General features: G+C 39.0%; 1 protein-coding gene across 3 annotated transcripts in view; it reads right to left on the reverse strand.

Moving 5' to 3' along the window:
- Positions 1–26,340, reverse strand: part of NELL1 (neural EGFL like 1) — a 318,623-nt gene that overhangs the window by 219,583 nt on the left and 72,700 nt on the right. For all 3 annotated transcript variants that reach the window (XM_071417123.1, XM_071417121.1, XM_071417122.1), the window contains exons 8-12: positions 22,695–22,829; positions 21,770–21,872; positions 18,313–18,386; positions 10,944–11,043; positions 1,290–1,418 (exon numbers count right to left, since the gene is read on the reverse strand). In XM_071417123.1, the coding sequence (XP_071273224.1) occupies positions 1,290–1,418; positions 10,944–11,043; positions 18,313–18,386; positions 21,770–21,872; positions 22,695–22,829 (541 nt within the window). The remainder of the gene's footprint in view (positions 1–1,289; positions 1,419–10,943; positions 11,044–18,312; positions 18,387–21,769; positions 21,873–22,694; positions 22,830–26,340) is intronic.

A 26,340-nucleotide genomic window follows, 5' to 3' on the forward strand; every position in this document is an offset into this window, starting at 1 on the left:
TCCTCTGATGTGCAAGAAGTCCTTGCAGTACGTAAAAAGCAGTTGCTCAGTTTATTGTACCTAAAAAGTTTCTCTCTATACACAATATATCTGCTGCCTACCTTTAAGAGCACATGTGGGAACTGTTTTTCCAGTCACTGAAAGTGAATATAACAGACCATTCAAATTAATGTTTGTAGAGAAATTACTAAATACCAAAAGATTTAAAGCTGCACTTTAGTGAACATATTTATAAAATGCTATTTCAAGCCATCCTGTTGACTTGTATACATGAAAAGGCCCTTTTATGAATGCAGGTTCATTTAAGCACAATCCCCACACATCTTTTTTTATTCTTTCATCCTTAGTCCTCAGTATTTCAATTCTTATGCTATATTTTAACAGCTTGTCAAAAATGCCATCCCCTTCCATCACCAGCACTATTGCAAAAACAATCAAGGGAAATATTTTTTACAGAGTAGCTCAAAAACATCCTACGATGGTCAAAAAATAAAATATTGCAGCCTGACATGCAAGAGCATTAAAAAAAACCCAACCCACAATGCAAAGGCAGGAAGGAATGTGGTACACATTGAATCATCCATTTATTTTTTCAGAAGTACATCACAGCTCTGAATAACAAGCTCTAGAAAACACTGGGAAACAAGAAGGAGAGTAATACTCCACTGCATTCATTCCTGTGATGGCATAACCCATGAACAGAAGTACCTCAGCTACAATCTTCTCAGAAATGGGTCTCTCATGTACCATAGGAAAGCCATTTCAGCAAAGTACCTGTCCCACAGAAGTGCTTCAGGAAGGACTGCATGTCATCATTTTTAGATCCGAGCCACAGCACTCCTTCACACTTACCATTCTCACAAATGCCTGCACAATTCCCACCTCCTAAGTTAATGCATCTTATGGAGACACTGTTCTCTAAGAAACATTTTAGAAGGCAGGTGCTATTGTCTGAAAAACAGTGGTTTAAAATTTGTCCTGACAGCCTGACCATGGTGCACAAAGACCCAGCTGCAGCAATGCAAGACACCTACAGAGAGGGGGGCCCAGCAGCACCTGGAACCTTCAATTCAGGAACACAAAAAGGGGCCCTGTCATATTCACCACCATGAAACTGAACTCTGCAATGAAATGCATTCACCTACCGTTTATTTCATATTACATATTCATATGGAATGAATATGTAATGAATGTTTATTTCATATTACATATTCCATATTCATCTACATATTTATCTCATGTTTTTGAATAAGTTGTTCAGGGAATGGGTCTTTGAATATTTTGTTTACCTTCACAATATGCAGAGTCTCCTTGGACAGAGAGATAACCGTTCTTGCATTCACAAGTGGCCTTTGTGTTCCAGTTTTTGCACTCTGAGTTTTCACCACACCTGTGTCCCTCTGCACAGAAGTTATGGCCTAAAATACAAGGAACACACAACAAGCTTTTAAAACATGTTTAGTTCAGATATTCAGGTATTTACATTGACTGTATCACTCAAAAACTTAGGCATTTTACATTCCAAATTCTCTCTATAAACGTAGTTGGTGCACAGAGACTTTTTTTGGATTTCTCCATCAATTCATTCTCAGAAAAAACATTTTCTTCGAGAAGATATTTGTGTGACTAATTTTATTCAGGAAAAAAGACAACTCCAAAGCAGGAAGCAATGACAATTCATTACTGTTCTACTGAACCCACGTAGCATTAAGTCTCTGATTGTCAGGAAGTGCAATGCTAATAAAATAACTTACATCAAAAGGACAATGAAGTGTAATATAAGAAAAAAAGCCCTCAAAATTCTCTTATTATGCACAGCCACGTGTGCTTTTAGTAGACCAAAATGAGACACTGCACAAAATTGTAGCGGTAGTCAAAGCAACCACATACACTGCCTTGTAATTCTGTCACCAAAAACCAGCTCAATTGTTTCTACAGTTAACAATTATTCCATGCCTCGTGTTCTATCGAGGGGAAGTTTTATTAATCTCTCCTTTTTCCTTCACACAAGTTCTCAGTAATTTCTTTGTGAACAGTTTCTCTTATTCCTTATTTCTAGAAATAGGATGAACTTGCCCACCTCCTTCTGTAAAGGTAGAAGTGGCTGAAATTCTTTCTTTCTGATTTTCAGTATTTCTCAGAGACATGTCAACATATTTCTCTGCTTAAGTCTAAATTGAAACTAATTGTAACTTCATCTCTAAAGGCACTCCACTGGAAGTTAAGAAATAACTTACAGAATTTGACAACAGGAATTGTTTTTCCTCCCTCCACTGATGAATGTTTTATGGATTTTCTCTATTAATATCCAAGAGTCCGTTTCTATCTGTCTGAGATCTATAAGCAGTCATTTTGGTAAATCCTATTTTCTATCCATTTTCTGTCCTGGAAGGAGGAAAAGCAGAAACCCACATATACCATCATCTATTGGTATTCCAGCTTGTGCTGATCTGAATACCAGAACAGTTTCTGCCAGTTACACCTGGTCATAAAGGAGCAAACTAAAAGTTCTTGTTCATTGATCATAAACTTCCTAACACCCCCTAAAAAATAGCTAAAAAAAACACAACGCAGACTTTAACATCTAAATGCCAGATTCAGGTCTCTATTTATGTCCCTTGCTTTGATATCATATTTAATGTATTTTTAGTTGTCTATCCCTTGCTTTGATATCATATTTTAATGTATTTTTAGTTGTCTATCGCTTGCTTTGATATCATATTTTAATGTATTATTAGTTGGCTATCCTTTGCTTTGTATTATATTTTAATGTATTTTTAGTTGGCTATCCCTTGCTTTGATATCCTATTTTAATGTATTTTTAGTTGGCTATCCCTTGCTTTGATATCATATTTTAATGTATTTTTAGTTGGCTATCCCTTGCTTTGTATTATATTTTAATGTATTTTTAGTTGGCTATCCCTTGCTTTGATATCATATTTTAATGTATTTTTACACACACACTTCTGTTGTGTACTAATTTAACACTCAGGTTGTGCCAGCTTAGTGCACTCCAGATTTGTGTCTGATCATCTAATGCTGAGTTCTGAGGTAATTTTTTTTAAATATTAACACCTGTTAGCAGTGTCAACATCCAATTCTACACTTAAAGTTCAAATTCATTTTATTAACAGCCAAGGTATCTTCCTTGTGCTCAGCTGGCTCATTCTTTCATTGCAATCCAGCTTGAGAAAAAGAACCAATTCCCTTAATGAAACCTTCAGTTATCCCTTTTAGTCTTTATTCATTTCACAGTCTAGTAAAAACAACTCAAGTATTCCAGACCCAGCCTTGTGAAGCCCAGGTACATTTTAGACTGGTAAAATAGGGTGCCAATACACTGCCTTTAGCCATTTATGCAATCACAGTATTTGACTTCTCATTTTTGCCTTTATAACTATAATTGGAACTGAACAGTGGAACCCATCTCCTCAAACTCACCCATTCAGCATCTGATTTATGCTCTCCACACAGGATTCCTATTCTACTGGCATTCCAGATAACGTCCAAGAGACACTAAGTTTTATAATATTTTCTTTGTTTCCCCTAAGACTATGGCATCCTGGTCTGTTTTCTACTTCTTTGGAATCATAATTCTCCTTCGATCTCATATGCAGTATGAGCTTGATTTGATTATTATTGGGTCAGAATGGATTGTTACTCTGTCTCAGGGTATTTGGTTTATATTTAGTTCTATTTCCCTCTCATCCAAACCTGTAAAAAAAAAAATTTCATCTTTATCAGGATGTTTTAGTCACAAGTGTGCTGGTATGCAGCATCATGCAACTTTCTGCAACAAAATTCTGTTTCCAGGCTCTTTTTATCCCAGTGAGTCAACATTTTACCTTATGATCAGCCCATGGCAAATTTAAGACAATTAGCCAAGGCTTCTCAGAGTTAACTCTAATCACAAGTCCCAGGTCTCAGATCCACCACTCTAACAGCACTTTTTCCCAGGCACAAGCCAGTGATTAATTTTCACATCACAGCCCTGTGAATCCTTCATTGTTTATTTGCCCCCTCTGAACCCTATCTGTAGATATGATGGCCACCCTACCTATCCATTTTTTGCCACTAGAGCTGTCACCTGTTTTTTAAAAAAAAATCTCTGGAAAAATCTGCATTGATTTTGTTTCCTTTATCAACTCAAATATGAACAGTCTCCATCCAGAATCAGCTTTTCAAGCTTGAAGGCTATTAAAAGAGCCTTACATTAAAAAATGTAAAAAATTATTTTAATGTCCATTTTATATTTAAATAATACTTTTAATAATAATTTCAATATTTAATTTTTTAAATTACCTTTTAAAATTAACTCCAGTTCTTTAAGAAAATAAAGGCTCTAAAAGACATTCCATTTTTCTCCTGTCATTAGGAATACACAATCATAGAACATCCACTACACCTCTAAACTGTCTTGGCATTTATTATCACAAAAGACCTGTGAAACACTGATTCCTATCTGTTAAAACTGCTGTCTAGAAGTAACTCCACTTCACTTTCCAACAGCATTTCAGCAAACTTGTTCAATACCTCTGTAAGTGGACAGTGGAAGCCATTCCTGCTAAGAGCACACATGGTGCTACAACATATTATGTCACCAAGCTTTTCCAAAACAACTGTAATTTAAGGTTAACCAGCAGAAAAAAATGTACTTGAGAGAACAGAAGTGCAAGGGTTCACTGTGCCTCTGTCAGAAAAAGGACACCATTGCTTGGATCAGAGGTTTGTCCAGAGATACTTTTTTTTTTTCCCAGCAAAAATGCAAAATTAGCACTACAAAAGAGCCAAAAGATGATTATCAAGGATGTGTGGTTCTTGGATTTCTTAAACATTGGTCCAAATTCTCCCCAGCAGGAGTTTTAGAGCCAAATATCTGATTTTTATTAATTCTTTGGTGTGAAATGGCTGATAGGATTCCTTAAAAATACCTCCAGAGATGCCAAAAGCACCCGCTGATCCTGCAGTGGGATCCCTAAATCCCACATGGGTGGGAGATAGCAGAGGGCATGCATCTCCACTGCCCAGGCAAAATAACAATTCATTCAGAATATTCAGCAAAGGCTTATCTGACACAGTCAGCTCCTCTCTAAATATAAGAATGGCTTAAAAATAGAATCACCACAGCAAGAGGCAATTGGAGAGGATTTAACAAAACCACAGAAAATCTTAAACAGTTCTGATAATCTTAACGACTTTCAGGCCAGCACAGATGACAAGGCAAGCATGAATTAAAATTACAGATGACTGCATTCAGAACAGATGCCAGAAACATCTTCCCTGCACATACACACAATCATAAACGTGCACAACAGCCCTTCAAAGTCATCCAAAACACAATTAGATACTACCAGGGGAATGAAATATTGAAGAGTGTGTTTAGATTTTTATAGGCCTGATGACCTCTGTTCGTTCCCCAGACATTTCTGATAACATTGCTCTCTTCCTTCATCAAAGCTGCTGAAATGTTTGCTCCATCTTTTTCTTAGGAAATACAAGTTTCTTTCTACTCCTTCATTCTGAATATAGAATGACCATTAATAAATGTACTAAGACAATTAGGAAAAGAACCAGACACATGCTAGCAGCCATAAAACCATCATGGTTTCTTCTGCAGCATCAGGAACTGCACAACTGGGTAGGCCTTAGTGGCCTCAAATCAGATATCTCAAATTAAAAACTTATTCCATTTTGGGCTGTTGGGACCCAGGACATTGCTCTGGCTGCCCTGGAGGACTCCAGACCCTGGCAGGGGGCTCAGGGACCTTGGCACAGAGTCACAAACACCTGTGCCTTTGATTTTAGCCCATGGAAACAATTACCAACTTTGTGTGAGGAGTTACAAGCCACAGGAGTTTGAGTAGAATGAGAGTGAATTTGTCACAGGGTGAAAAAGTAGAATTTTGGGGACTTAGAATGGGGGTTCAAGAGGCAAAATGGAGGAATCTGGGCGTGTCCTGTCCTCCTTCTCCTTCTTCTCCATTTTCTGCTGTGATGGTGACACTTCTGGATTGGTTTAGGGTAGAGACAGACTGTCTAACATAGGTGATGGGTATTGGGAAATTATTGTAAATAAAGTACACACAGTTCTTAGTATAAAAAGACTGCCCTGAGGGCGGGTGGTGTGCCACGGACTGACCTGCTGGACAGATCCCAGCAGGTCAGAGAAGGAATTTTATAGATAACAGAAAATAAACAACCTTGAAAACCAGAACAGAAGAATCCTGACTCCTTCATCGGCCGTTGGGCTGGGAAAAGAGACTCTCTAACACATCTCAGGGTCATCCTGACCACAGACTCTGAGACTGGGACACCTGAACATTGCTCCCATTTTTCCAAGCAACATCTTCCCAGTACCTGCTTTTGCAGAGCAGCACACTGAGCTCTTTCGTGCTGGCATCCAGTTTTTTACATACTTGGTAATTTGGCTTAATTATTGATTGTAAAATGCAAGAACTGATTCAAGACTTCAGCTGCAATCAATACATTTTAGACCTGCATCTCTTCCTACTTTTTTTATTGTCAACACTGATGTGCTTCTCCTTGTTTCTGAGGGTTTCCTTCTAACTTCTGGACAATTTTCTGTATTTCTTACAATAGCCTTAGCCCTTCACATCAAAAACTCTAAAACCCATGCTCTCTTGCTTTTCAAGATATCCTCCATTTCATTGTTTTATACTGAGAAATCTCTAAATGTGAAAACAAAAATTGTTATAATTCTTCTGTTAAAGCACCAGCAAATGTTCAAAAATCCAAGGTAGTTCCAATCTCAAAATCTTTTCTACTGTTAGGATTTAACCCCACAGTTACAATATAATTATGTAAGGTAAATCTGAGGGAGAAGTCATGGAAGAGTGTTAAAATTTGCATTACCAATTATGTCCTTCCATGATCTGAATCAGTTTTTAATGAGTCATGTGCAAAGCAGCACTTTGAACAGCAGCTTTTACACCTTCAGAGACTGTGGACAGAACTCAGTTGTCTGACATAAAACAGCAACTTCATACATTCTTTCAAGCTGCTCTATGAATGCAGAGCTTATTACACAGTGCTTATCAGTGTGCAGTAGAATAATGGTAACTACACAGCCTAACAAGCTTAAAAAGATTTCTTCTTTTTCAGATAGAAAGCTCTTCTAAATCCTAAGTAATGCTACAACTGTTTAGAAATAAACTAATTCCTATTTATCAACTGCCATTAAATCTTAATAAATCTAAAACCTTGAAATAACTCCTACCTCACAGCAATAAATGGGAAAAATTCAATTTCTGTAGAGTCAAATCTCAGTTTCACAGCCAGGCAGGAAGAGATGAGAAGCATGCACAACTGAAGAGCCTTCTCACCCTCTAACTGAAAAACTAAAGCCCTTCCCAAAGCAGCACAAAGAAGGGTGGCAGAAGCCCCAGTCTTAGAATTAAATGCTGCTCCTGGCTGTAAAATGTAATATTTCACCTCATCAATAAGATTCTCCCTTTCCTCCTAACGAGTATCAGCAGGCAATCTAAATCCATCAGTCCCACCATCCTGCAGGACAGCAAATAATTATTTTCTCTAGAAACAAACCCACTCTCACCACTTCATTATTTCATCGCACTCTTTCTTTTAAGAAGAGCACATCTGAAGTTGCTAAGGCTGTTAAGGCTATTTTTACGTATTTAAAATTGTGAGCACAACAACATAAAAATTCTCTCATGAAGTTTTATTTGAATCACTCATGCAAAAGAGAAAAAAAAAATCCACTCTTTCTAAATTATACACTGTCTTTGGCAAGGAGAAAAACAGCTAAAGGGAACAATAAAACACTTTCATGACACTGTTTTTTATATTAGTTTTGTCCCTGGGCTATAAAAAATGTAGCAGGCATGCTGTAAGAAAAATGAGTGATTCTCAAAAGTAGCGAAAAATGTATTTTGTGACACGATTCTTTGTGAAACTTGAAAATTAACTAAATTTTCTGTAAGCCTAAAAGACAGTTTAATAACACCACATTGTCCTGCTGGAAAGTATAAAGTGGCCACATAGTTAAAGCAGACATTTATATTAAAGCACAGAGGTGAAAGGAAAAACTGGATATACTCTACATGACAGCCAAGGATAGATCCCATATACAGATTTGGTGAGGTTCATGCATTCAGTACATGAAATCACAGAAATAAACTGTCAGTTTAAAGCAGAGTTCTTCCATACTGCTCTCACCTTGCTGTACACCTCACACAACCACCTCCCTGAAATCTGGAAATTGCCTTTTAGCAATGTGCTATTACCTTCTGCTGCACTATAAACCCATGGGGCAAGCCTAAAGAAGAGCAGGCATTATTTGCTCTCTTTATTTTCCCTACCATTTACAAGCAATAATGACTATCTAGGAAGGCCACCAGCCCTGTACATAACAGTATTCAACTCTTTTCTTTGCTGACTCACAATTTCCATCTCCATAAACACCTCAGATTTATGTTTTACCCTGCAGAAGCTATGGCACTCATCTGTTATTGTGGGAAGTACTTCAGAGGGTACAGTCTCATACCACAGCATCATGAAGGTTTTGTATTTCTGTGGTTTTCTTTCCTTCTGCTGATCCCCTCATACTTATCCTTTCATTACATGGAAATTCCTTTGCTGCAGCTAGAAAAGCACAAGATGCAACCCTTTCAACCCTTGCCCAAATCAGCAAATATATTCTGTAATTCTACAGAACATGAAATTCAGTGGAAGGCTTCTGTTTCCACATCTACTAATTCTACAAAGCCCACACCAACATGCACTGATAAACTTAACACAGAAATAATATTCTCATTTAACATTGCTAGTAAATGTTTGCTAAATATTCTGTTGAATAACTTAAGGCTCAGCTAAGGACTAATGCAACAAATTACCTGCACCATCATTCATACAAAGTGGAATTTGCATCTGATGTGCAAATGATCCGTGTCGCCTTCCAACAAATAATTTTGCTTATTCAGGACAGCAATTATTACAATATGTCTTCCTTACTATTTTGGCTTGGACAAAAAGAAGCTGAATACAGTCTCTGAAAGAAGTCAGTTTTGCAAACAAGACAAGCAATCAATCCTTTCCCAGTAAAGGATACGTTGGCACAGGACAGGATCAGAAACTGTGGCCTGCTTGCCATATCAGAGAGCACCTGTTTGCTGGATAAAACCCACACCAAATATGGAATTCTTAATAAATATCCATTTTTAACAACAGCACATGATAAAATTATATACTACCACTTTGGGTTGCATGCAACTGAAGCAAAGTGTCAAGCAGCATATATTCTACTTCAAGATACAAAAGCAACTTATGAGTGCTAAATTGAATTTATGCCTTTGTAAAGTTGACAAAATTAATCATATCTTTAGGCATAATTTTCAAAAGAATTTTAAAAAGCCACGATGAAATACAAAAAGAGGAGGTGCTGTTTAAGCAGTCAGCTAAAGCAGAACTGAAGTCAAAGTTTAATGTGTCAAATTGAATGCATCATGTACCAGAATTCCTGGGAAGGGAAAATACAATTTCTTCCCTTGCTTCTAGAGATCATCACATAAATATACATATTCATCTTATATTATAAATAATGAAGCCAGTTTGGGAATGAATATCTAAAAAGAGGACCTATCACTAACAATAATATGGAAGTGAATAATTATGGAACTTTATCTTCCATCAACTTTGAAGCTTTCATATTTCTAATCCTTTTAAGTAATGAATACATTCTTTTTCAGCACTGCACTACATCAAACTGGGCCATCTGTTAAGAAGTATCATTAAGACATGCAGTCCTCTGAGGGACAGAGAAGCAACATTTACTGCTTGCTTAAATAGTTGCAGATGTTTCTAGAAACTGCTAAAATAAAATTAATGTGTATATTCTTAGACCATGACCCAACAGGGAGTCTCAAGCATGCTGGTCCCTGCAACCACATGCATGTGTTTTTTAAGTTCAAGGCCTCAGTAAATATTTAACCATGCACATTTATTAATTAATATTTACTGGCAGAGGGAGAGGTTCAGAGCCTCCTCACTGCCATCTGCAATGGCACTGGAGGTATTTATACACAGGCAAGACAAATATTCCAGGAGACCTCAATAACCATCTAAGCCTGCAAATGTTTAATGCTCATTTGGCACATCTCCTGCTTGAATTTCTCAGGTGCATCACTAAAGGCTGCCATGTGAGTCCTGAGAGGCTCCCCTTGAGCTCAGCTGAGACTCTGCACCAAGGGAGAGATGAGGAACAGATGCAATACACAGGGAATGGTTATTCACCCAGCAATGCACTGATTAGAACACATTTTAAAAAGAAAGCTTGCTCAAGTCTTAACCTTGTGCTACCTGCATGTTCCTCGTTTAAGGGGATTTACTCAATTAAGATTTTAGTTATTGCCTGTTCAGTCTGGTCCAGCCTACAACCTGGTGAAAGGAAGAGGAACCTGCATCTCAATATCCTCTGGAAGGAGGAAAAATGAGGTTCTAGGCTCTAGCACTATTTGTTTAATTTTTGGTTTGCATTGGTACTATTTCATTGTCCAGCTTAATTCATAAATTAGTCCTGAGAGTGCTCAGCTCTAAATCAACCTCCTAATATCCATCCAGCTAGAATCTTAATGCTATTTTTGAGATTTTAAAATAGAGACCTTGACAAAACACTTTCAAAACCCTGCAGTTGCAGGCATAAGGAACAAAATATATTTATTTTTCAAGTACAACATCCTTTTAATAGGATGTTTTAGGAGATAATAGTTCCCTTCTCCTCCAGCTCTTCCTTTTCTCCCTCCTCCTGCCTAAATCAGTTCAATTACAGATTTATATCTGCTAAGTCTTCTAGCCAAAGGAGTATCACAGAGTGGTTTTAGGATCATGCTTATGGAGGTACTTAATATCTTATTAAAAAGGAATTGCTCTTTTCAATGTATTCCCATATTCCTTCCAGGCTGGCTTACCTCTACAAACACTGCAGCACTGGTTCTCTGGAAGAACATGATCTTTTTCTGAGCAGTTCAGTGGTGGACAGGTCTCTGTTACTTTGACTAAAACTCCATTCTGAAAATAAACAACATTTAAAAAAAAAAATTATATTGGTGAAAATACATGCAATGGCAAGGATCACATACTTTTCCATCCACAGCACTAGTAATCTCCTGCAACAACACTGGTAAATTGGCAAGAAGCAAGGTAAATTCATTTGTTCCACCATAACATCAAATCTGGCGTGATCTACTGTGCATTTCTCTGCCCAACATAAAAAATAGATTAAAAGCCAAGGCACTTCAGCTCAAAATTCTATGCTAGTTTTACCAAATATGTAGTCTCATATTTGGTAAAAGCCTCATTTGGTAAAAGTCTCAATATGTAGTCTCATATTTGGTAAAAGGCTCATTTTACCAATATGTAGTTGTCTTCTTTTCAAGTATTTGAAGGAATTTAAGAATTTCAATCCAGCTTAAAGATAGTCTTCCTGCTTTCTGCAAATGTGAGCTTTATTCCTCTTACTTCCCAGTCTACATGCATCACTGATAAGTTATTCAGCTCCAATTTGCACAGCAGGACCAGTATTTTCAAGTGTTGTGTTGTTCTGTCACGTCCAAGAGTCTGTTCTTTAGAATTACTGATCACCTATTTCCAAAGTGAGATCCTCCAGAGAAGACAGCTCATCTTGGGAGAGCCCTACAGAAACTGCTGTGGAAAAATCAAGCTAAAGACATTGCTATGATTTTGATTTCTAGATTTAGAATAAGACTGTGATAGGAGGTCTAGATGCTGGTAGAAACTTTCTGTAATCACAGACACAGAGCCTTCATGCAGAGATTTTTCCACCAGATTTTACTCCATCTTCTCCCATCCAGCAGATCAGCCTCACTATGTCTGCAGCCCAAACAGCTCTCCAGCACTTAATTCCTTGTTTCTTATCATCTTGTCCCAAAATAGCCTCCTCTTTTAGCTTATCCCCCCCTCCAGCCTTCTCCATACCATAATTTACTTGTTCAGCACCCCTTCTGCAGCTCTGCCATCACTGAAAACTAGCAAGTGGAGCAAAAATTAACAACTAGGACTTGTGCTCAGTAGGAACTACAGTCACTACCCCACAGGACTGTCCACACCTGAGTAATCTCATTTTCCAAGCTATGAAACTCCACTAAGAAAGCAGGCAGCCTGCTATGTTGCCAAAACCCCTTTCTAACATCAGTCTAGTCCTCACTCCTCCCAGAACATTTTTCATGACATCTCAGATGTCAGAACAAAAAGGTGGAATAAGAATTTCTGCTTTCCTCAAATGAAGAAATTTCACTTTCCAGCTATTATGCTTGCAGAGACAAGTTTAAAAATATGATCCAAACATATCTAGGGCTAGGAAAGAAGAGGGAAACCAATACCAAAAAATAGACAAAACCTCATTAAAGTGAGCATTCTCATAACCTGAAGGACCAAATGTGGTGTTTGTGAGGGTCCCCAGGATGAGGTGAGAGATGAGAATCTGACTCCATGTACTCAGAAGGCTGATTTATTATTCTATTATATGATATTATAGTAAAGAATGCTATACTAAAACTAAACTAAAGAAAGAGAACGGATACATCAGAAGGCTTAAAAAGAATGATAATGAAAGCTCGTGACTGAGTCAGAGTCTGACACAGCTGGTCTGGGATTGGTCATTGAGTTAAGACAATTCACATGGCACCAATCAAAGATGCACCTGTTGGTGAGCAACCTCCAGACCACATTCCAAAGCAATCAGATAATTATTGTTTGCATTCTTTTCTGAGGCCTCTCAGCTCAGGAGAAGAAATCCTGGGGAAGGGATTTTTCAGAAAATATCACGGTGACAACCAGATACATGACTTTGACAGAGGATATTGAAATTACCTGTGAGTGAGGGATATTGAGGATATTGAAATGACCTGCATGAAGAAACAACCAGTGCAGAAGCCTGCCCTCATAGCTACACAACACCGTGCCCCAGCACACTGCAGCCCAGGCTCACACAGGTAAAAACCTGTGCTGGTCATCAGCCCTGCCACCTCAGCTCTGCCCCTCCAGGCCCCAGAAGGGGATCTCACCTACGCACTCAGGAAATGCCTGCTGGGTTTCCAAGGCACAGATGATGTGCCCGAGGTGCCCAGCAGCTTGCAGAAGCTCCAGCTGAGGAGTGCAGCCGAGCCAGGGAATGCAAATCTGTAATTCTGGAACCGCCACCCGTCGCTGCCCCTGACGCTGCAATCTTCAGGCTAAGCAGGACCAATTGCCTTCACTGGCAAGCTGCACCAGTTGCTGTCGTGAATAATGCTAAAAAAACCCCACAGGCATCTGCTTTTCTTATTTTTTTGTGAGAAAAAGCAGCTACAGAGGGCACACATCATCAGAGCAAGAGCAGTGGAGTTAATGGAGGCATTCGGTCTCCTCCTGATCTCACTTGCACAGGGGAAAGGCAGGAATCCCCCACGGTTGTCTGTGCAACTGCAGGATCAAAGGTGATAAAAGAACCAGACACTGAGCCATCACTTACCAGCACTGTTATCAAACAAGCAGCTGGAACAGCTCTGGCTGTAACTCATTGCCTATTTAAGCTCAGACAGGACAATTACAGCACAAAGAGTAAAGAATGTCAGCACACCACAAAAAGTGTTGACTGACAATAAATCTGGCCAGAAAAATATGGCAAGAAACGGTATGAAAGTCAAATGAGTGTCAGATGAGTCAAAAAGCTAAAGACAAATTTATTCCAAGCTCACTGCTTCTTTAGTGACTCACAAGGAGATTAAACAACACAAATTGAGAATTCCATTAATTCAACGACAGTAAGATTTTATTTCCTTAAGTCTTCTATTTTCTGCAGAATTTGCATCTTGGGAAAACAAATTAAATTTATTTGTAATTAAGTTTTAAAACAATTAAAACATTTCCATGTTGAGTATTCTTTGGGTTAAAATTAATTTGTTATAAACTAGTACAGATCCAATTATAAGAATTATCATCATCAGATTTCAGATTTTATCCACTGAGATAAGTAAGAAGAGTTCCCACTTTAGAATTATTGCTTCAGGCAGCCTTAGAAAAATTATTCCTTTTTATATTCAATTCACATATGTAGTAGTCATAGAAAGTGAATAGAAATAGATGTCAAAAAGACATTTTTTTTCTGGAATAAATATATCAAGCCTCAGTTGTGACATACAATCCACAAAGAATGAGATCTGGAGTCAAAAATTTACAAGAAGATAATTAAATTTCTTGTAATTACCAAGGTAAGTACATACAAAAAAGGATTGGATGTAAGCCTAATCAGTGACATACAGTGAAAATCTGAACAATAAACAGCTCATCTCACATGATCGGCTTCGAAAATTATTTGCAAGATTTCAGATAAGGCTATTTTGGTGGGGGTTTTTTCCTGTATGAATTTATCTCTGCCCTGGTTCCAGACAAGACAGGGTTGATCTCTGCAGTAGCCAGGAGGGGCATGGCCAGGACAGGAGGTTGTCCTACTCCACCTCTCTCTGAGGTTGTTGGAAATCAGTAGAACCCTCCGGGTGTCCAGAGCTGCCAAGGACCCTGCCAGGGGGCTCAGAGACCCTGGCACACAGCCCAGAACACCTGGGATTTGATTCTGACCCCTGGAGCAAGTTGCCAGCTTTGTATGAGGACATGAAAGTCTCACAGGTTTGAATGGTGTAAGAACAAAATGATCACAGGGTGAAAATGTAGATTTTAGGATTTTTGGTATGGGGGTTATGGGGACAAGATGGAGGAATCTGGGCATGTCCAGCCTTTCTCCTTCTTCTTGTTCTCCATTTTCTGCAGTGCTGTTGGCACTTTGGGGTTGGTTTAGAGTAGAAGTGCACTGTCTAACATGGGTGATGGGTATTGGGAATTCAGTGTCAATATGTTCTATGTAGTTTGTAGTATAAAAGGACAACAGCTCCTCGGGGGAGGTCAGAGTGCCTGTGGCTGCCCTGCTGAGCAGATCTCCCCTGGGCAGAAAGGAAATTTTATAGATAAGAATTAATGAACAACCTCAAGACCAAACAGTGAAGAGTCCAGACTCGTTCTTCAGTTGTGCGGGCTGGAGCAGAGACATCCTGCACATCCCAGGGCAGCAATTATCAACCAAAACCAACCCAAGATGAGGTGGGGCTGCTGGGGCCGAGAGGGAGCAGTCAGGTTTTGTTGTTCCCTGTGAAATGATCACCTCTTCCCTGTACCCTTTGTCATTACTATTATTGCTGTTACTGTTTATTTTCTTATGTCCTTGCTGATTCCAATAAACTGTTCTTACCTCAACCCATGATCTTTACCTTTTGTATACCTCCAGTTCTCTCCATCCCACCCAGGGAAGTGAGAGATGTGGTTTCAGATAGAGCACCACATGCAGGAGTATCACTCCTAAGCCACAACAAGCTGGAATTGATCAGTCTCTTAGGACACAGCTTCAAACAGCAGCCTCAGTTGTCACTCTGAAGAAGACCATCGTTCCTTATCTTTACAAAAAAATTTTTAGTCAACCTTCCTGAAAGCTGTGGGCCCTGTCCATCTTGTATGGCACACTGTGACTGCCTGCTCCCAGCATTAATGAAGAGGCATTTATTTTTGTACCCTTTACTGTCAAGCATGTCATCTGTTTATGAATCGTGTCATTCACAGGCAGCTGATCAACTGCAAATTCTCATTCCAAAAGAAGTTATAGAAATCTTTCCATTGACATTCAATGGCCCACATCACCATACGGGTGAAACCCAAAAAAACCCTAAACAAACCAACAAACAAAAAATCAAACACTTATTGCATGCAGAAAGGTGCAGTTATCAAAAGCTCATACACACTTGCACTTTCTGGCCTTCTCACCACAAGAGAGGAATGGGAAAGCTGGGAGAGATCAGCCATGGACCATGAGGATAAATAATAGACTGGAGCATCTCACAGGAGGAAAGGCTGAGAGGGCTGAGCCTATTTAGGCTGGACAGGAGAAGGCTCAGAGGGATCCTACAGACACATAAGAGTACCCAAGGGTGCCAAGAGGCAGGAGCCAGGCTCCTCTGAGCAGTGCCCAGTGACAGGAGCAGGGCCCAGGGGCACAAAGTGAAACACAGCAGGGCCCATGTGAGCATCGGGACACACTCCTGCACTGTGGGGCTGCTGTGCAGTCTCCATCCCTGGGGACACCCAACATCTGCACGTGCTCCTGAGCAGCTGGCTCCAGGCAGCCCTGCTCGAGCAGGTGAGTTGGACAGGATGACCTCCAGAGGTCCCTTCAGCCTGAACTGTCCTATGATTGTTAGAAATACCTGTGTGCTCCTTTTGTCATTGTAGATTCATCTAAAGAGTGTTTGTGGGCAGGATTCCAGCTGGGAATGGTTGTTCATGAATAACATCTGTGCTCATGCTTAAGAGGATGTGCATCATAAATATTTTTAGTCTGGATTAGTTTTGAAAAATTAAAAAAAGGTCTCTCTGCTGATAAAGAAAATCTTTGATCTGGCTGGATCCATCAGCAGTATTATTTTTTTTGGATGGAAAAATCAATACAAGTTAAAAGCCTCTTAAGTTTGGATCAGTACCATGCAAAGAGTAAGGAATCTATCGTCAAATAAAAATTGAAATGTGAAATTTCAATTTAATCTTGTTGACATTGCTCCACTTACAAATATATCCTCCTTTACAGACACAAAGATTTCTAAGTTATCTTTATCAACACTATTATATTGACATAGAGGTGTACCCTCCACTGTATTCCTTCATGGATCAGCAGCTTTTGAAACTTGATGTCAGTTTTTCAAGTCTGGAAAATTAAACCATATTACATTTTGTATGGTCCTCTCCTATGACAAAGTCCCTCCTTTTCTCATACAACACCTTGTCCACACAGGACAGAAAACAATGACACAGCCACAGTTTGTCTCATCATCATCCATCCTTCATCCAGGGAGCATTCCCACCTGAGCAGCAGACAAGTAGGTCAGATTTAGGAGGTCATGCTGAAGACACACTGAATGAACCTCCTGCACAGACACACATCAGCCCACAGAAACAGATGCAAGCATCCTTCCTCTTAAAAACTCTCCCCAGGCCAGTGAGGTTTAATATTTTGTTGAAGCACACTTGTGGACAGAACTTCAGATTGCTGGGGTTTTTCTGAAGGCATGTATCAAATTATTTTTTTATGGTGTAACATTCACAGATGCCATTTTGAATATTTATCAATACTGTCAATTAAGATGCAAATACCAACTGCAATGTTACTGTAATTAACATTGCCATATCATTTTCCTTTTAACAATAAGCAAAATACAAAAGCTGTTTTCATTATTTTACTCATTCCTAATGACAGATATTTGATGGTTGGTATTTGCTTTTAATCTTCCCGAATGTATTACCATACTCCTAATGATGAATATAACACTCTTATTTAGAGTACAGAGATGTTCCACAGACATAATTCAGATCACCCTCTCTGGTTTCACTTTAACTTGAAAATACTCCTGTTCTCATTTTATACATGTACTTCCACTCTCAAATAAGCATCCTATGTCATTTTATAAATGACAGGCATCTCAGTCTGCCTTCCAAGGCAACAACCTTGCCCACATATTTGTACAGGCAGTGCTGAGCACCCCATACAGCTCAACAGGAACAACAGCAAAGTAATTCTGCATAACAAGCTGTTTTCACAACATCTGCAACCAGCTACTGTCCATTTCCATTAGTGAACAGAAAATTGCTACTCTGCACATTGAGCTCCAAGCACAACAATAACCAGATCACTGTAATCTTTTCCAATGCACACTCACACTCTGCCCCTGAACAGATCTAACGTAATCTCCATTCACCTGTGCTCTTAAATACTGACTGTCATAGTCCAAATGTCATGAATTTGCCAAAAAGAATTCAGTTCACTCCAATATTCTGTAATTTACCTCAATTATTAGAAGAACTATATATAGTTTGAACAACAGTAGGGAAAATACAGAGTATCTCACACAATGTAACAAGAAGGCTGCTTCAGATTTTAGCAATTTGGCTGAAATAAGTAATTTGCCCAAGAGGCTGTTACCTTTTTCTAAAGCTCATGAAAGCAGAGATAAGAGAAAACATTCTTCCAAATCATTTTGCCCATATTTCTCTTATCCTGCAAGGGTCATATTCCTGCCTTGTTTTCATATTTGTGGCTTTCAGTGACTTCAAGGTCACCTTTTTCAAGACAACAGATGTCACATTTGCATGAAGGAAGCCTAAAGAAATGCACTAACTTTTCACTGTCACTTCTGAACACCACAGATACATTTAAAAACAGGAAAGGTTTATACAACTGAAACTTACTCGACATTCCCTGCAGCTCTTGGTTAACACCCGTTGACCTTCTGCTAGCACTTTGCCTCCATAGATACACTTTGCTGTAATTCAAGAGGAGGAGGGAGATTAAAAACTCATTAAATCAGTGTTTAAGCAGCAAATAAATGCAAGGACTAACGAAGAAGTAAAACCAGTATACACATGCACTGAAAAAACATCAATACATTAAAAACATGATTCATTTTGCTTTCATCAGAAGTCAGTATCACATATAATTACAAACAAAGTAACAAACAATAAATTCATTGTAAGAGAAAGTAGCCTCTTTACCCAAACTAAAAAGAGAGAATAGGAACATAAACAATATGTCCTGGACTAAATAACCTATCATTCAATAGAAAATGTTTTCACTACCAACATCATGTAGAGTAGTTACAGTATTTGTGTTACCAGAGGTCCTCATGACTCACTTCAAGAACTGGAGACATTTATTAGCATCCAGTTCATCACAAGAATAATGTAAGCACAGATTTCAATTAAGCCTTCACATTTTTTGTGGGCCCAAAGGTGAACTCTTCAGCTTACTGGAGGACTGCAGGAACAGATTGGATGCAGTGAATGACTACTGAATCAACAAACTGCAAAAATCTATTTCAGGAAAATATTCTTCAGGCACACGTGAAATATGTAGGATTTTCCCAGGAAACTGAGAACTCCTACTGCAAAACTCTTGCCTGAAATTTTGACCCTTCTGCCAAAGATGAGTGGCTCCACAAATGATCCAACAGACTGGAACATTCCTCGCTCGCTTCGCAGCAAAGTCACCTGGCTTGGGACTCCTGCCACCATGAAGAAGGCAACAGGCATCAGGGCCAGAGCAGCAAACAGCTTGGTCAATTATGACCAGAGTTATCACAGTCCCCATGCAACTGCAAGTCTAAATTCCAATTGCAGAGAAGGACAGTAAATCCATCAATTAAAGAGAGCAGCTGGACTGTTACGATCTCACACAAATCAAGTATCCGCCATAAAAGCGCCCTGCATTACAAAGCAGATCGATGGTAAACACTGATAAAACAACTTTCTGCTGTGCTATTTCAGCTCTTTCTGTACTTGGCCACTAAAAGTCTCACCTGTGACCCTGAAAGGAAAGCTAAAAGGTCTGAATCCTATGCTGCAACTGAACAGTGCTTTAAGGTTTTGAGAGTCAAGGCACTTGCACCGTGCAAGTGTTCAGAGCAATCTGTTCTCAAAACACAGACTCTATCTAGGACTGTTTTGCCTGAATTTCCCTCCTGAGTGCCCGAGGGGGAAATTCAGGTGAATTTCCTGGGTAAATCCCCAGGCAGGAGAAGCACTCACAGGTGCCAGTGTGTCCCCCTTAGAGGTGATGCCAACAGTTCCACAGCAGCAGCTGCCATAGCCAGATTGATTCTCAAATTTTAAGCAGAAGAGACTGCTAGATCAATCTTCATGAACCTTCAGACATAAATTTGCTTCTAATGACTCTTTGTGAAAATGCTCATTTCTTAAAAAAAAAAAAAAAGAGAATGATTTACGATTTTCAGGCTAACTCAGTTTTCATCATCACTAAAGCATTTGAAAAGAGGTGTCTTCCTTTTGGCATCCTAGTTTTCCTTGTTTATCAAAAGCTGCCCTAGTTTTTATGCCTTACTTGTTGTGATCTCACTTCTGAAGAAAACTTCAGATGAGGAAGCTTTGTTCAAATTAGGAATCCCAGTAACTATTTTTAGGAGAATTTGAAATAGAGACATTTTCTTCTTTCTGTCTGTTTTCCTGACATGACTGCTTTTTACAAAAGAATGGACACACTGGAAAGCAAGTTAATGTATGATTCAGAAAAATTATATCTAAAATTACAGTCTTTTGCCAAAAATTATTTGAAATGCTAACACAAGGTGGCAGGGATCAAAACTGAACTGCCTAAACCTCTTAACATATCAGACATGAGAGCTTTGCTCATTAACCCTTAGCTAAGATGGGAAAGTGTTCAATAACCCAGCCATTCAATAATCCCTAGAGACAGCAAATTACAACTGATGGTTCTATCAGAGCTAAATAGAAAAGGCACAGAGAAAATAACACCTGCAGTGCAGCTCTTTGGAAAACCTCTGCAATTACTACTATCTACCTAGAGGTGACCAACTGTGGTCCTAGCACATCATTTTGTCAAGGAGCTGGCATTTACAATCAATTTCAATCAACTTCCACATGTCTCTTCCCATTGACTGACATGCTGAGTTCTTGTCAGAATAACGAGTCAAGTTTGTGCCAATCACTGACAAAAGGCAAGTTTGATTGTTCATCTTCCCATTACAAATCACAGGAACAGTTCACTCATGAGGGTATACACTGAATCTACAATTTTGTGCCTTGCAATTTCTTTGTGTCAGATTTTGACTCTTGTGCGTACATCCAGTTTCATGAGAGAACTTCCTAGACTTTCAGTGTTACAAATAAAAATATTTTAAGACAAATAATACAGGCCAGCATGGCCACTTTACCAACCAAGTACTCTGTTCATGAGTATCTTTTAGTATGCAGAACATTCATGCTGACACACAGCCCAGAGAAATGAGATTACATGAGAAACAAGAGCAAGTGCAAGATTACAGCTAAAGGATATTTGTGCATGGAACTAACAAATTCAATGACTGAAGAAGGGTGACAGACTGCTAAAAAAGTGTTATTATTTTCCTAACAAATCCTAAAATAATTCAACATCCCTGTGCTAATAAATTATTGAAAAGCTCATGCATGAAGTTTACTCATCTTCCAGAACAGATCAGGGGAAAGAGAATTTGTGCTTCTCAAGGTACGGCTGGCATTAGTATACAGCTAAAATTTTCATACATAAATTGCCTTTGTTCCTTGTACTGCTATTAAAGTAACAAATATTGAATATTCCTTCCGTGAATGTTACTTAACAGCTTTCATTCCCACTAAAAGGAACTGAAAGCTGATAATAACACCAATCACAAAATGTACTTAGCTTTTCTTTCTTCTCATTAATTTATTTGGAAATTAATTACAGCAAACTACGGCTCCACACAGGGATATTAAGCCAGGGTCTGATATACTGTCATGTTTATTTTAAAGAACAGCTTTTTAACTTGAAATAAAAGACAGGCAAAAAGATAACAGCTTGGTTAGTTACTCATCACAAAAGAAAGTTCAGACCATGGGCTTGATGCTCCTCAACACATCAAGAGGAGATACCAACTGGAGCCAGGTCAGCCTTCCCAACTCCCAGCAGGGTGAATAATTTTACACTAACAATAGGTAAAAACAGTACCTCAGAAACTTGCAATGCTTGTTCATTTCCCAGCAATTATTCATTTTCTTCCTAAATCACGTTTGCCGCTATGGCTCGCGCTACCTGAACTCCTCTGAAAACCATCCCAAAACGCGCGTGGTGGCAGGAGAAGAAGGCGAAGCAGGCAGGTGTGTGTGCTGTACTCACCCTTGCACACCTTGCAGCACTGAGTGTCCACGTGCACGGGCAGAGCATCGGGGGGACACTCCAGAGGGGGACAGGACATCCTCCTGCACTCCACAGCTCCTCCCTGAGCAAAGGGGGCAGGACAGCAATCAGCTGCATTTTATACACACCACTAAGAACCATTTCAGTAAATGAAAGCACCATTCTGGATTACAAACCTTTCCTTCAGCAACAGATTTAATCCCACCCAACTACAAAATAAATCAAAGTGCAGCTGAAGGTGAACTGCCTTCAGTATTTTTATACATATTACTGATTTTGCCCCCAAACCTAGAGCAAAATGCATTAACTGGAAAACATAAGTCAAGAACATAAGCCCTACTTTCTGTATGCTGTTCCTATCATCTTTAAGTTTTTTAACAATCAGGCTTCTATTTTCCTGAGCAAACAAAGGCTCTCTTCAGATATTTATCAAATAATTTCAAAGATACAGGTTTTGCATACTAATCCTCTTTCTGTCCCTTGTATTTTTCAGTCTGATAAATGCTGAAAACGAATCTGCAAGTTGTTACCATGCAAGATGCAGCTAAGCATCTATGAATACTATTAAGATAATGCCTCCTTTTTGAAAAAGCTACTGCAGTGAAAACAATTCCAAAGCAAACACAGACAATGCCACTCCTTCACCCCAAAACCACAAAGTCCTCACAGCTATAATTAGAACAAGTAGAAAAGCATTGTCAAGGGAAGGCAGATTTTATGTATGAAGCTTACAAATAAGTAATGCCAAAATTTTATTTATTTTACCACTTCCCTCTCTATTGTCCATGCTGCCACTAGATGCATACTAAAAACACAGGAATTCTCAGAGTGAACATTATGTATTCAAAGGCCATTTTCACATTTTCATTAGATCCTATCCTTCAAACTCTCCAGAAATTCTTACTTTGCATGTGCAATTCCTGCAGTGATCATCTTCAACCCATGAGTCTTTGTCTCTGTAGATCAATCCATTTACTTGACAAGTCTTCTCACAATGACAGTCTTCCAATTGACTCAGCCTCGTTTCTGCATAATTTAACTATAAATGAAAGTAACTTGATGAGATTTCTGCAATTCAAGCACGTGATTTAAAAAAGCAAAAACCAGTACACTTATTTTTAGCAACTTTGACCACAACCTTTGAAACACTGAACCAGGAAATCAGCAGGTAAAAACCAACCCTATTCCTTAGATTTTGATGGAGTTAGTACATGGTCATCCCACACTATGATCAATGGAGAAACCATGCTCCTGGAGCAAACCCTGGGCTTGTGGCTGGCTCTGAACACTCCTTGTTGTTACAACAGAAATACAAGCTTAATATTGGTCAGTAAATATGTGCATTCCTTCCCTGCCCATACAAATAACTGAAAGATGACAGGCCTCTGTTCAAATATATTTTTTTTCTGGCAAAATAAATACAAGAATTTTTTAAAAATAAAACTTACAGGGAAAATTTTGTGATTCATGAAAGTATTCCTGGCTGTATAAACCCACGATGTAAATAAACCAGATTGCCTAGTCCATAGATTAAGTCAATTACTTGGTTTTTCTTGATTTTAATCAAAGCCAAGTCTGAACCTTTTTGACTTCCAGCAAGGAAAGACTCAGTAGAAATTTCTGTGCTGGAAGTCTCCATGTAACAAACACATCTGAATACAAAGCACACCCTAGTGGAGGCTCATAATTTACCAAAAGAAGTTATATTCCACTCAAAGAAGTGCAGGAGATGCCCAGGCTGATTTCAGCAGATTGTTAAAGCCACATGAATTATTTTAGCCATTATATTTAGAGGAACTAACAGTACTCTAGCCCAGTGGGGAATGCTGCAATGTAACACAACCCTTTTCTCCTGCAGCAAATTAACATTTTAGCCAGACTGTAACACCCTGACTTACAGTGTGCCTCTATTTAAGGACACAAAATTAAATCAACTGAACATATCTACTGGAGAGATTCAGAATTCATTCAAATTATGACAAAAATAAACTAGGATTTATTAGTCTGTAAAAGCAATGTCTTCACAAAGCCCAGGTAGGAAGAGGAGGTAAGGGTGGTTAGCTTGCTACAAGTCATGATCAAATGCTCCTTTCATAGCACTCTGTGACAATCTGCCACAGCCAGGCTCTGCTGGACCATTCACAGGGGCCCTGTGTCCCACCCTGAGCCCACCAGACTCAGCAGAGGAACAGCCCAAGCAGGAGGGTGTGGTGTTTGTGAGGGTCCCCAGGACGAGGTGAGAGATGAGAATCTGACTCCCTGTTCTCAGAAGGCTGATATTATATTATATTAATTATATATTATATTATATTATATCATATTATATATTAATTATATATTATATTATAATTTATATAATATTATATTATAATTTATATCATATTATAATTTATATTATATTATATTATATTATATTATATTATATTATATTATATTATATTATATTATATTATATTATATTATATTATATTATGCCATACTAAAGAAAGAGAAAGGATACATCAGAAGGCTTAACAAGAATGAATAATAAAAACTCAGAGCCTCACCACAGCTGGACCATGATTGGTCATTAAATTAAAACAATTCACATGGAACCAATCAAACATTCACCTGTTGGTAAACAATGCCCAAGCCACATTCCAAAGCAGCAAACACAGGAGCAGCAATCAGATAATTATTGTTTTCATTTCTCCCTGAGGCTTCTCAGCTTCCCAGGAGAAAGTCCTCTTTCAGAGGACTTTTCAGAAAATATCATGGTGACAGGAGGGAGCCTCCCTTTCCTGCTCTCATTCTGCACAACTTGCACAGCTACTAAAATTACTGGAGCCTGAAACCAGTGGCTGGATTTTTCCTTCCCAGCTCTGAGTCTCCATAATTTTAATTTCTATAAACTGCACATACACATTCATGGCAAACAACACTTGCTCTTCTGTTCAATGCTGTGATACAGCTGTAACCAAACACAGACTGAGAGAGAAGCTGAAATCTGCCTAGAGTGGAGCCTAAAAGCAACAATGAGACCCCAAGACGCTTTTCCAAGCCATGGTGTCCATGCTCTGCACCTCCTGGTGCAGGATCAGGGGCTGGGGTGCTGCCCATGAGCAAGCCTGCTGTAGTGTGTTTTCTTTATTTGTCATTCTCTGAGCAGCTGCCAGGCCACACAGCAGCTCTGCAGGCAGCCCTTCAAAGCCTTGACATGCATCATCCCCACAAAATACACCTGTGTCTACATTAGTCACTCTTGCCTGTTGTGGTTAGGACTTCAAAGGCAGATACAAACCTCCAGACCCCCCATTTTTAACTTGCATTTTTCTACCAAGTTAATTTCCTTTCCTGTAGCATGCATTTTGCCTGGACAACAGGAAACGACGGCAAGAATAAACAGTCAGTGGACTGCTGTTACAGAAAAGGAATTTGCAATGAAAGATTATGCCAGCACCACTTTGTGAAAGTGCAGAGTCTTTGCAGTACAAATAGGGTGTTATTGGCTTCCCCTCATAAAGTACTAGCAAGCAAAAATATAATTAACATCAGAGAAAGCAAGTTACTCAGTACACTGCATAATTGGAACTTGCTCATACCACCAGCAGGGCTCAAAATAATTGCCTCTCTTTCATAGTACGAGCAGAAAACTGAACTAAAAGCTTCACATTTTTCATATGGATGCAGCCTGTCCAAAGCACGTCAGCTGAGTAAGAGGATTGCCAGCATAATGCACTCACTCTCCAAAAAACCAGTTTCCCCTTTCCTGTGGGGAAGGGAAAGAGCATTTGAAGGCACTGCATTAAAAAGTATCATTTTTTTACACAAATTTGCTATGCAAATCCTGGTTTGGAAATTCCTACAGTAACTACACTGAGAGTAAGGGCATCTACAGGTTGGTTGCATCTGCACTTGAATCTAAGTAAGTAACACCTAAGTGCTGTTTCAAAAGAGACAATTAACATCCCTCCACCACAAACCAGATGGTTCGCCAACAGTAACCTCAAAAAGTGTTCAGATTCTCCTTTTAACACAGCTCAGGGGTTTGGTCACCTCTAAAACACAGTTTCCTACCCCAAAACTTCAGCACAGCCTTGCTGAATGGCCTTGGCTTAACACTGAGGTTGCCTGTGTATTGTAGGAGCAGAATCTAAAGAAAACTTCAAACATTTCAAACAAACCAAAAAAAAACCCCAAGATTATAGATTCCCATTCACACTATTCATGATCCAAAGCTGGGGGGGAAAAGAAGAAAGAAAAAAACCACAAACCCAAGCACACAGCACATCACCTGGAGCTGATGAAAACTGATAAAAACACTGATAAAAGCCATTGATAAAAGGCGCTGTCAAGGTCAGCACAGTCAGCAGGTTCACAGGCATTTTCATTTTGGGGCCTCATTTCAATTCCCAACAAGGAGACTCCACCAGTCCTGAAGACTTCACAGGACCTCCCAGAAGGAAACATTCTCCCTCTGACAGCCTCACATGGTGAGGCAATTGTTGAGGGGTTTCACTCTTTTGTTTCTGCATTTATCCCTCAGCGTGAAAAGGGAAATCAAGCTAAGG

This window comes from Agelaius tricolor, unplaced genomic scaffold, assembly GCF_023055355.1.
Source record: "Agelaius tricolor isolate 1412-34295 unplaced genomic scaffold, bAgeTri1.0.p SCAF_67, whole genome shotgun sequence".
NCBI classification, from domain to species: domain Eukaryota; kingdom Metazoa; phylum Chordata; class Aves; order Passeriformes; family Icteridae; genus Agelaius; species Agelaius tricolor.